Raw genomic sequence first — 12,739 nt, 5'->3', positions numbered from 1 at the left:
GCTTGGAGATCTCGACATGGTATTTTTCTAGTCTTTGTTCCTTGATTTGGAAAGTCCCTGTGACTTGATTAACAATGAGCTAAGAGTCGCACTGTAGGATGACTCATTCTGCTCCGTACTTGAATGCTAGCTTTAGACCTGCAATCACGGCCTCGTGCTTGGCTTCGTTGTTAGTCATATACGAGCATCTTATAGACTGTCAAATTACTTCGCCTGTTGGGACATCGAGTTCAATTCCAAGTCCAGATACCGACGCTTTTGTACCCCAATCCAATCTTGGGTGCACAAAACCAATCTTGAGTTTAGGACTTAGTATAGTGCTGCATGACAGTGACAGTATACCTCGAACATCCTTATGAGATGAGTTACTTTTAATAAAATTGTTTTTAACCTTTGCTTCCTTGATGACACCTATTGTAGGTAAAAATGTGCCTATCAGAAAGGACGAAACACCACAAGGACCAAAGGAGAGTGAGTTAAGCCACTGATATCACAAAGGCATGCTTTAAAGCTTTCGCCTACAGTTTTTCAAGTTTGCATTTATAACGAGAGGGTGACGCTACAATGAACAGAAAGTGGTTGAATTTTAGATTTAGAGGAAACTAAAATTTTAACTAGAAAATTCCCACAGACGCCGCCAAATTGTTTGACCAAAAAGTATGAGACCTTTTGTTAAACTAATTAAATAAGAAGATAGAGGATAAATCCTAATTAAGGATAATCAATTCTAGATCTGAGATGGATAACATGAATAGAAAAATATAGTTGAGTACAAATGTTGGCAGTAGTTATGGCAGGATCTAATAATATGAAAAAGACCATACATTAAATAACATTAAATGGCGATAAAACGTAAATAAAGGAGAAGATTCACCCAATCTTGAGTGAGGTGGATCCTCTTTCATTTGATAAAGATGAATGGTAGACAAATACAAGAATCTTAGGACCCTTTTCAGATCTGATGGGGAGCGTGAGATAACAAATCATCTAATCTCTTTTGAGAGATGTGTTTTTCTTTTTTCTAGAGATAGAGAGTCTCCCCCCTCTTAGAGAAGTCCTCTCGTCTTATTTATAAGGGATATTCCTAGAAAACCCTAAAAAAATACAATTAGAGGAAATATCCAGTAGAATATTCCCTTTGAAGATTCCAAAGTAAAACTAGTTGTTACATCTATCTATACTGCTCGACCTCGCCCTTATTGATGATCATTGTTCGACCTCGGCCTTATTAATCAATGCTCGACCTTGACTTTATTGATCACTGATTGACCTCGGCCTTATTGATCACTACTCGACCTCGGCCAAACGGCTCAATTCGATTCGCATGTTACTCATGACAATTGTCTCCACATGTCGAATTTCTCTGATTTAATTTTGACCCATACAAGAATGACTATTTAATTATAAAGAAAAGAAAACAAGAATTTCTTCTTTGATGGTAACCCCTTATATGTTTTCTTTGAAAAATTAAAGTTAATACTCACTGATGTTGTGATGCATACTCAATAATGCTTAATTAGTTAAATATTTTTACGCTCTTAGTAAATATATAAATATTTTTAGGCTCTTAGTAAATACTCTCTCCGTTCACTTTTACTTGGCATGCATACTAAAAATAGATTTTTATTTTTACTTGTCACTTTACGCATATCAAGAGACGACAATTTTATTTCATGTTATACCCACAGTATTTATTACTCATTTCAAATCATTTTCTCAAATCCAATAAAATATGCATCAATTAATATGGGTATCACGGTAATTTATGCACTTCATTTATTATTTCTTAAGGGGCGTGAAAAGTTAAAATGTGTCAAGCAAAAGTAAACGGATGGAGTATATGTCATGCAACATTGTAGAATAACTCATTACTCTATATTGGAGTCTTTTTTTTGTTTTTTTAAAAGTCATTCTCTATCGGAAAATTATAAGGGTATGTTTGGAAAGTCACCAAGTAATTAGAATTGATGTAATTACTAGGTAGTAATTACACAGCCTAGTAATTACATAGTTATATAATTACGATGACATGTTTGTTTGTCATAGTGTGATTACAAGTTTACTGTTTTGTTGCACAAGTGTAATTACACTGTTAGATTAAATTTTAAATAAAGTAATTATTAAAACTTTAAAGTTAATATAATAAATAAGTATAAATGATATTATATTTGGTATTTAAGATGTATATTTTTTTGTGAATATATATTAATTAATAATCATATATTTATAACTAATATTGCAAAAATAATTTTTTATATATATTCCAAATTAATAATATTTAGTTTAGATATTTAACAAAACTAAAAATATATGTTTTGTAAGATCATCATAGAATTCATGTTTGATAAAATAAATTAATATTTATAATGTCATAACATTATTCAAAAGTTTGACAAAACTAATCTATCAATTCTAACTAAAAAATGAACAACATGCTATGTGATCCAATTCTACTAGAATAAGTAAATTGGAACCATGAATATAACACAATTTTAAAATCCGAAAAAAATAAATAGAAATATTTTAATATATGTCAAATTCCAACATAATAATAGTAAGTTACACTACAACTTAAGATTAGGAAACATAATAAGTTTATAATCATATTCAACAAGAAAATTTCACTTTAATTGCATATTATATGCCATTATTCTTAATATTTAACTAATTAATATTGCATATGAATGTAGATGTAAATGAAAGTAAAGATACTAAGAAAGCCTTATCACAACCGGATTTAAATGTATTTGATGAAGATGATGTGTTGGATATCCCATAAATGTCATGGACGTTCTCTTGAATAGTTTGTTTTAAATTTTGATTTTTAGTAAATGAAATATAGTCTTGTCTTTTATTTTTTTAGTGTTTATTGTGATATATTGTAACAGTATCAAAAGTTATTAAGTTTTGCAAAAATTATCAAATAAGATATTTTTAACTTTTAAATAATTATCTTTTTTTTAGGTTAGAATTATAAAACTATATTTTAAAAAATGATGAACCGGTCTGTGGGGCCCGCGGCCCACATAAGGCTGAGGTGCGCTGACCATTATAAGGCCCGTCAATATGGTGGACTAATCTAGTCCAATCCGTCATTTACTAAGCTCACGTGAGTTGGGCTGGGCCAACGCGGCTCGACCCATATTAACAGCTCTAGTGAAATATGTCCCCAAATTGGACAACGTCACATAAATTGCAAGGGCTGAATGCGACTAATAAATTGCAGTCATTAAATGCTTGTCTATATCGGAATGTATTAAACGTGACTTAAAAAACACATTTAAGACTTATAAATAACAATGAGATGGGGAATTATAAAAGCAATCCCTAATCACGACTAATATAAATGGGACTAATAAATCTCGCTAAAATGCGACACATTGCAATAGGACTTTAAAGGACTTGTAGCCCGTTTGAATTAGCTGATTTGAAGCCGCTGATAAGCATTAGGTGCTGAAAAACACTTTTAAGTGTTGAACTAATTTAATAAATACGCAATTACGTTTTTGAATACAAATGTTGAAATTGATAATAAACTGCTGTAGTATTTGAGAAAAAATTGTCGATAAGCTCTTTTTTTTTTAAAAATAACTTAAATAACCTTAGAACCGTTTACACTTATAAGGGCATAATTTCTTCAAAATTTAGATTCCAGATCGATTCAAGTACAAAATATTTTATTTGTTATTTTATTTTAAATACAATTGTACTTAGATAAGATTTTTTTTATGATAAATAAAATTTATTTTACGATAAACATATAATCATAAGTTACAACAATTAATAAATTGACAAAAGTTTCTAAGTAAAAAATAAACCTAAATAAATATTTGAAGAGAAACAAACAATGTCTTCATCACCACAACACTTAAAAAGCAATGCACCAAAAATTTGATATGTTTTCATTTATTACATATAGTTCAAAGATTAATACACAATCACATAGATATAAATATGTAAAGGAATAGAGAATTTTATTATCTTAAATAGTAAATGAGAATTGCAGACTTGAAGAGGACGGAGGAGGGGGGAGAGGGTTTGACAGTGAGTATCGATGTAAGAGTTTTGTTCTAAAAAAGAATATTTTAAGAATAAAATAATAAAAATCTTGGTCAAACTTAAAGTGCTTATAAGTTAAAAATTCATAACGTGAGGTGATCAACTTATGACTTTTAGCTTATTTTTGACTTATAATCACTTTTAACTTTATCAAACGCATAAATAAGCCGAAAAGTGCTTATAACCTACTTTAACTGGCTTATAAGTTTAGCCAAACACTCTCTTGGAAATCATCAAATGAGATTTATTGAGTTTTTGGTCAATATTGTCCCCTATCTTTGAGGATAGGTCTATTTTGGTCCTTCAAATATAACTCTGAGCATATTTAGTCCCTTAAGTATGCTAAAGTGGAGTATCTTTAGTCCCTTATCTTTGAGGGTAGGACTATTTGATCCCTCAAATATAACCTTAAACATATTTAATCTCTTAAGTATGCTAAAGTGGAGCACCTTTAGTCTCATTGACAGAATGTGTTAAAAAACTAACGGCGTTAACCAACTCTGATTCATGAAGCAAATCTTCAGCTTTGAAGCAAAACGTTTCCTCTCCTTTTATTGGATAACGCATATTATCACTTTAATTCCTCATTTTTAGATAATGTCTTCTAAAATTTTGACCTTGAAAATATATAAATTTGTATATTATTTTGTGTGTGTGTATATATATATTGTATGTCAATATACAAAAATTATACAAATTTTATATACTTTTTCAGCTACCAGATATAAATAGTTTCTAGCGCAAGTTAAAAGTGAGAATACAATCTGGTTATTCGTTTGCTTCAATAATATGTGTAGAAGTGATCTTGGCAGCTTTATTTTTTTTTTCAAATTTTTATTTTTCTTTTTGAAAAAATCAACCGAAATTTTTAAAAGTAAAAGTTTCAGCATTAAAATCTTAAATTTATCAGCTATGTACTATTACTGGTTGTTGGTTTATAAAATATTTTCGATAAGTAAATAAAAAAGAAGGTGAATGTTGAAACCAACTTAGTTAGACTAAATATAAGTTATATTTGAGAAACAAAATACACCTAGCATCAAAGATTAGAGACTAAAGCTAATCCACTTTAGCATACTTAAATTGATCAAAAACTCAGATTTATTCGTGCAACTTTTAAAGGCTTCGTTCTACTACTCTACTTCACACTTTACTGAAAATATGGACGCCACCGGAGAAAGGACCGCGGCTCCGGCACCGGAGACGCCGTGGGGGGAGAAAGTATCAGAAGCTGTGCTCTCAGTATACCGGCGTTTACCAAAGAAAGGAAAACCTCAGGGCCGTGAAGTCACTGTTTTGGCTGCTTTTCTTCTCTCTTCACCTTCCCAAGGTCTCAGAAAAGTTGGAAACTTCATTTAACAATTGATTTTTTTCCCGAATTTCTATATTTGCTATTTTTCTGGAGAAAACATAATTGTTTATTATTTGCAGAACTGAAAGTGATATCAGTGGGAACGGGGACGAAATGCATAGGGCGTTCGCGACGGAGCTCGAAAGGCGATGTTGTGAATGATTCTCATGCTGAAATTATCGCTAGAAGAGCTCTACTTAGGTATTTTTTTGGGCTCATTTTTCCATTTGCTGAATTAGAGGAAATAAATGTTACATCTTTGAAGTAGGAAGATCAAAGCATCTTATTGAATTGGATTTTTTAGAATTTCAAAAAGTCTATGTACTATCTGAAATTGATCAGCTATAGCCTTTGTAAACTTTTGGTTTAATATTACCCATGTCGTCTTTGTTTTTTGCCCTTGACGTCTAATGAAGGTCCAACTAAGGATAATGTTAAACCATAGTCAAAAGTTCAGGGCTAAATTTGGGCCTTTTTTCTTGAACAATTTGGACACGTGGAATCTATCCATTTCACGCTGGAGCTTCGTCGGTGGAAAGAGCAAGTACAAGATGGTTTGCTAACAACGAGGGTATTAGTCGACCAAATGTGTAACTGGAAGCAAAATTAAGCAATTTCGGATGGTACATGGAAATCTGGACCTTTACTCCACATATTAAATTTGAATGTTATAATTGTGTGCAATAATACAATTTCAATCATGGACAAGTATTTGTTGGAGTTGTATCAAACAATTCTCATTTTTCACATGAGACCATCCATCACCAACTGTTACTGACCATACTTTGGCATATCAGCATAATAAGTTGACGAACTATATTACTAGGTCTTGTATTGAACAGCTAAAAGGGAATGGATTTTATCTCTTTCTTGAAAGGGACTGGAAATAATATGTATCCCGTCATGTTGTCTGGTAATATTGGAAGGGGCCTTCTGAAAATTTTTGAATGAGCCTTGGTCCTCCTACCAGTCCACTCTTCACCTTTAGCAGAAGCTGGTCTTTGATTCTATTCACATGAAGTGATAGACCTATCATGTAAACTCAAAGAAAAGATATTTCTGGAGTGAAGACAGAAGTCTTAATTCTTAAATTTTATGACTTTGTGCATGTGCTGCAGTGCCAGTGTCTCTTATTTGAGTGTTATATATTGAGTGACCAAGGATATGTCTAGGTGTACATGGATGAGATATGTCCTAACTTTTGTTAAAGGAAAAGGACTTTTATCAATGACCTTAAAGATTTTTTTTATCACTCCAGGTACTTGTATTCAGAGATTCAACATGTTTACAGTACTCTTGATAGCAATGGAGGTGTATTATGTGATGATGTGGCAAACTTCATGTTCCATTTGGAGAATGATGGTTTAGGATCAAAGAGATTGAAAATGAAACAGGGGTGGCAGTTACATTTGTACATATCACAATCACCCTGTAGGTTGTGGTAGCCCGTTATCAGTTTTAAAGCCCATTCTTCATTTTCATGTAAGACTAGAACTCTCTGTTTTTCGATTTAGTTATTGTGCTAGCTTCTTTGCAGGTGGAGTTGCCTCATCTAATTCAGAACGCTCGTCATTGTGTGATAGTCCTTCAAAGAAAGGGGACATGATGTGCTCATCTATGCAACGCAGTTATTCAAAAGGGGAGTCGTTGGGATATACTACAACGGATGATGGTATGACCATATTAGTAACATTGGGTATAGCCAGTTCCTGTAATGCCTTTTGTGCACCCCTCCTTGTCATATAAAATCTGTTGAGTCATTTGTTACTCAGATTTGTCGACTCAGTTACTGTTTAAAGTAATCCCAAGTGGGGGTAGAATCTTCATTTATTTAGATCTATTTTGCTAGAGTGCTTAATGCTAGCTTTGTTCACCGCTCAGGCTGAGTTGGTTCCTTAATGGGCATGCATATTAAGGCAAGATCAGCAAGGTGGATTCTTAGATCAAGACTCCAAGCCTGGTTGCAAGTCTATAGCCCAGTTCCACTTTGACCACCTTCAAGCACCCAGTTCATATATTTTGCTCTTTCTTTCTACATTTTTTGGCTGTTCAAGCTTAATCCATAGAGCTCATTATCCAGTCCAAACCCCTATTTTTGTGGGCTGTCTTGATGGTTAGTGGTCCTTTTTACCCGTGTGAACTGTTGTCGCCCATTCTTTGAACTTATCTTCTTCCTTGTGAGGTACTATGTTAGAAATTACTTATAAAAAAGTACTATGCTAGAAACTCACAAAAATTAGTAGTCCTGATCCAATTGACTTGCCTGTCTTGATTTTCACGTATATTAATTGACAAAATAAAAATGTGTACTGTTTATTCTCAAAAATAAAAATGTATATTGTTCAATATTAAGTAATTACTTATCAAGCCCACTTTATTGATGCTAGCGGTTGATGCGTTTTTCTTCTTTTTGGAGAAGGAAGAATCGTGCTTTTATCTGAAGAACGTGATCTCATATCCTATCTCCTTGTAGAGCAGTCTTTGCTTTACTACTTGGGATTGGCCATGAGAAATACATACATTCCATATTTATTTATTTGTGCCCGCTAAGCCTTATTTCAAGTGGCAAAGGTTGAGGGACTTGTGACTTATGTCACAAGTTTGAGCCTTACACCATGCGAAATAAGCCTGATATTTAAGCGGAGAAGGGTAGAGGGGCGGGCTTTCGAAGGCTGCAGTTGGTCCTAAGGGTTGGCCCCAATGGATTTCTCGGTTGTAAAAAGAAAGGGAATTGGATCGACATGTTACGTTTTAGTCTCTGAAGAATAGAATAATGGAAACTGTTGTATTGAAAAGTTTATAGTTTCGACTTAGAATAGTCTTTTTGGGAAAACCCCTAAAGGAAGATTGATATTTTTTTGGGACAAACACTAAACCATGTAGACTAAAGATTTAAAAGCAAAAGGGTCAAGGTGGTCTTTTAGTTGTATCTGAAGAGCTGAGATAGTAAAAAGAAAGGGAATTGGATCGACATGTTACGTTGGGTAAAGGTGGTCTTTTAGTTGTATCTGAAGAGCTGAGATAGTATCCGGCTTGTGACTGTTTAGTATTCATAACTAATCTTTACTTCTGGTGTAAACTTTAATGTATACTAACGGTAAACACGTCACATCAGCAGTTAATTGACTTGAGGAACCAAATTATAGCCCACAGGGAAGAAAATAAAAAAGGACTCATCATGATGTCTATGGTATGTATCCTAAGAAATTGGGCGCGGCAGTCTTTCTGCATTCTCCACATTATCATGTCCTCTGGAGGCGTTCCCTGAGTTATGATTTTTGAGATAAACCAAACAGCAGTTCACTGTGCAAAAGGCGGATCTAATCATATGGAATTTGGATATTAGTGTATAGCAGTCCTTATTAACAAATGCTTAGAGGAACACGATCTAACCATAATTTACTAAAGTACCTAAATTGACAATTGACGTTGTCTCACTTTAAGACTTTTCGCCAGGTCCTAAATAGTGGTTCATGTGTTGTATGAGAATAGATTTAGGAAACCCAAAGTGCTATCTCCCCCTCATAACTTAAAAGCAAGTAAAAACTAAAAAAGAGGAGGGAGGGAAAGAGAGAGAGATTGAATGATAAGTAAATGGCCGTCTCTCATATCTGTTTATACTTTTCTTAAGAATAATTTCATATTTTATCCTTTCAGGTTGTTGTCCCGTGGCCTTTGGCACAGTCGTGCGAAAACCTGGTCGTGGAGATACAACTTTGTCAGTCAGCTGCTCTGATAAGATTGCCCGTTGGAACGTGGTCGGTGTACAAGGTTCCTTATATTTCTTTTTGTTAGATATGCTTTCAGTAATTAAACATCCAAAGCCAATGAAAGAAGCCTTTAGAAATAACTAATGAGGACTGACATATATAGAAACCGTTACCTTTCTCAGAATTTTTGAATAGTGTAGAAGCTGTTATAGCACAAGTTCTTTATCATGTTCTAATTTTTTTTTGTTTTATATTGTACACCGATAATTGTTTCTCTAGATCTGCTAAACTGATGCGTTAAATCGTCTTTCGTTTCATTTAATTATTTGAGATTAGCAGCTATATGAAAGTATCGGATGTTTTGCTAGATTGATAATCGCTGTAAATCCCCATCTTTCGTGGAGTTTAGATTATTATGAATTCCCATTAAATACCGGCACGTTACTAACACATACAGTCTTTTCAATAAAACACATGGGTACATCTGACTATTCAATATGCAATGGCATGGAATGGTCTGTTGTCTGTTTCGTGGGATTGAAAGTAGTTTTTGATGTATAATCATTTGCTTTTTGGAAGGGAAAAAAGTCCTGGTGCTTGGACTTTCTGAGGACATTGTCTCATGAAATGGACCTGTGAGCACTGCTTTTGTAGGTGTTGTATTATCAACTTTTGAAGGCTTTCTCTTTAGCGTGCTTTGAATATGTCCTGTAACGGAAAGTTTCTATTTTCTGGTGACTGGCAGTGTTTTTAACTCTAAGCCAGTGATTATATTATTATTATTATTACAGGAGCTTTGCTTTCTTACTTATTGGAGTGATTATTTAGTATTTACCGGAAGTTCTATGTTGTTTCTGCTTTCAGTCAAGTACCATTCTTATTGCAGGAGCTCTACTTTCTTACTTCTTGGAGCCAACTTATATCTCTTCTGTGACCATTGGACAGTCCCATATAGCTTCTAAAACCTCCATTCTTGAAGATGAAGTTATGAGAGCTGTATATGAGCGGATCCTACCATTGTCCAACAAGTTAATCGATCCATTCCTAGTGAACAAGGTTTCTGCACAATTTGATTTAGTCGTGCTTCTTCATTTTATCATCACTGTATATAGTTACATTTCTTCCCTTTGCCTTTGATAGCCACTTGTCTTTGTAGCGCCAACTCCACCCGAGGAGTTTCAACATTCTGAAACTGCTCTCACCACTTTAACTTGTGGGTAGGTTTCACAGTATTCCTTATTCCTGGTGAATAATCTGTTGGTACTGCTTTTCTTTTTTTCTTCTCAAAAAGCGTATTCTGCTATCAAGGTACTCCATATGCTGGAACAAGTCTGAGTTGCATGAAGTCATACTTGGAACCACTGGCAGGAAGCAGGGTACTTCTGCAAAAGGCGCATTGTCTCCTTCCACTGAGTCTTCTCTATGCAAGTAAGCTCATCAAGGAATAGATTTTAGAAAATTTTATAGCATTGTTAATGCTATGACTCTTCATTTTCGTGGGGTAAAATTTTAGAAAATTCAGTCTGATGCTTAATAAGGAGTCGCACAATTTTGTTATTTTCACTATATTAATGTGCAAATCATTATATATAATGTGCTTTTAGTATTGTCCTTTCTGACGTTTAAAAGTTTGCATAGAATTATCCATGGTATGTGGAAATATCTTGTAAATTGTTGGAAATAACATCTACTATAATCATTTCAGGAAGCGCTTTTTGGAGTCCTTCTTATCACTATCACGTAATTGCTTAAGTGAACATGCTTTTGTTGAGAACTCTTATCGAGAACTAAAGGTGACATGTTATTCTTTCTGTACAAATATCTGCATATTTTTTCCAAAAAATATTGATGTTTACATTCTTATGTGATAACTTTATTATGTTCACTTTAGGTGAACTAAAGAGGCTAATATTTTCATAGGTCTTAGCAATAAAGGTGGCATGCAGTTGTTTGGATACAAATACATGCATATTTTTCCTTCTCAAAAAAAGAAATGCATATTTTCTTATGTGATAACTTATACTGTTCACTTTATGTGAACTGAAGAGACTAATATTTTCGTAGCAATAGAGCTAAATTTGCGGAAACAGTGTTTCACCGCTTTCTACTATCGTTTGCAGGATAAGTCACAAGAATATAATTTAGCTTCAAAAACCTTTAAAGGCAGTTCAAATTTCAAGAACTGGTTTCTGAAGCCTCAAGATTTTGAGATCTTCTCATTCATGGCTACGTGAAGTGAGTTGCTGCCCATGATACATTGCATGACTGAAAATGAGGTATAGCATCGTTAATGTGTAAATTGGTTTAGTTTATTGCAAGTGATTCAGAAGATGTCGTGTGAAAAGAAATTGAAAAAGCAAGATAGTGCCTTGCAGGTACAAGGGTGGACCTGTGAATATATTTGACGGTTGAAGAGTTGAACATGGGTCGTGGGTCATTTTGGAGCTGAGGCTGATAGTATAGGCCCAACTCCGGGTTAACAACTTCATTGAATTGACAGGGGAATAGGCCAAATTACGTGATTTACGTTTCTTTCAGTTTAGAGCGCTGTGAAGTTGTTTGACAGGGGAGTTAGTTAAGTTTCTTGCAAGTGATTTCAAATTTCTTCCCCTATTATTGAAGGGATCACTGGAAAAATGAAAATCTGAGCCTTAATGCATTATGCATGTGAAAGGATGCTGTCACCGCGATTTGCTTTATACTTAATGCTGTCTCTATGATTTGCAAAGGCTACTTTGGACAGTGCTTAGTTAAAGTCAGTCAAATGCTTTATTTCCTTCTTTGGGTTCAGTCACATGTTACTCTCTAGTTTCATGCTAATTAACACTTTGCTGTATTCTCACTTAAGACACAAAACTAATGTGATTTTACTGTGATTATCTTCTTAGAGCATTCACAAGGTTCTACACCCTTCGTTAACGTAAAAATAGCATGGTATAACCAGTTTTTGGACTGGTCATTCAAAAATAGCTAGCGTTTACCAAGTCAATGAAAAATAGCTACTATTTTGCTGCAATAGAGACCGGTCCAACATAATATACTGGAGTTTCGTGCACATGTGTATGAACACCAGCATATTATGCTGGACCGGTATACTTTGTTGACTCCAGTATAATATACTGGAGACTGGAGCACCGGTGCTCCAAACTCCAGTCTATTATACTGGACAATTATACTTGCTGGAACTCCAGTATATTATGTTGGAGTTCGTGTATTTATGCTGGTACTCCAGTATAATATACTGGCGTATTTTTCGGGTTTTGAACAGTATTTTCGCTTAGATTTATCTTTACATGAAAAATGGCTAAATTTCGATTTTTGAACGACTATTCTGGCTATTTTTGAATTTCTCGCTTCGTTAACAGTTATATCATTTAGATTGCAGTTGATTAGTCCAGCCCCAAGTCAAGTCACGTTAGTCACCTTTGCAGTGAAACATGACTTCATACTTGTTAATCTCACAAGATAATCATTGGACGTTTAGAAAAGTAAATGATTACAAGAACTTTATATAGCTAGGTAATATTTCATCTGTTCACCTTCCTTTTTGCCTCACTCTCTTAAAATAGTTTCTGTGTTTGTGAAGTGTAATTTGTGGTAATTTAGCATGCGGATGAAG

The 12,739-nt window shown here is 34.0% G+C and overlaps 1 protein-coding gene across 2 annotated transcripts; it reads left to right on the top strand.

Annotated features, from left to right (window-relative positions):
• Nucleotides 1-5,108: 5,108 nt before the first annotated feature.
• LOC104225729 (tRNA-specific adenosine deaminase TAD1) lies at nucleotides 5,109-11,908 on the top strand. 2 transcript variants are annotated; one of them, XM_070174151.1, is made up of 11 exons: nucleotides 5,109-5,389; nucleotides 5,491-5,611; nucleotides 6,669-6,841; nucleotides 6,948-7,082; nucleotides 9,068-9,181; nucleotides 10,007-10,176; nucleotides 10,261-10,337; nucleotides 10,429-10,548; nucleotides 10,826-10,913; nucleotides 11,241-11,396; nucleotides 11,496-11,908. In XM_070174151.1, exons 1-10 carry the CDS (start codon nucleotides 5,221-5,223, stop codon nucleotides 11,352-11,354), a joined length of 1,281 nt encoding a protein of 426 aa, XP_070030252.1. In that variant the 5' UTR covers nucleotides 5,109-5,220; the 3' UTR covers nucleotides 11,355-11,396; nucleotides 11,496-11,908. The 2 variants fall into 2 exon arrangements, with proteins under 2 accessions (XP_070030252.1, XP_070030253.1); XM_070174152.1 differs by having other exon boundaries at nucleotides 11,486-11,908.
• Nucleotides 11,909-12,739: the final 831 nt, after the last annotated feature.

Source organism: Nicotiana sylvestris, chromosome 5, assembly GCF_000393655.2.
Source record: "Nicotiana sylvestris chromosome 5, ASM39365v2, whole genome shotgun sequence".
In the NCBI taxonomy this organism is placed as follows: Eukaryota; Viridiplantae; Streptophyta; class Magnoliopsida; order Solanales; family Solanaceae; genus Nicotiana; species Nicotiana sylvestris.
The sequence above is the reverse complement of the archived record's forward strand: the minus strand, read 5'-3'. Positions and strand labels throughout refer to the sequence as shown.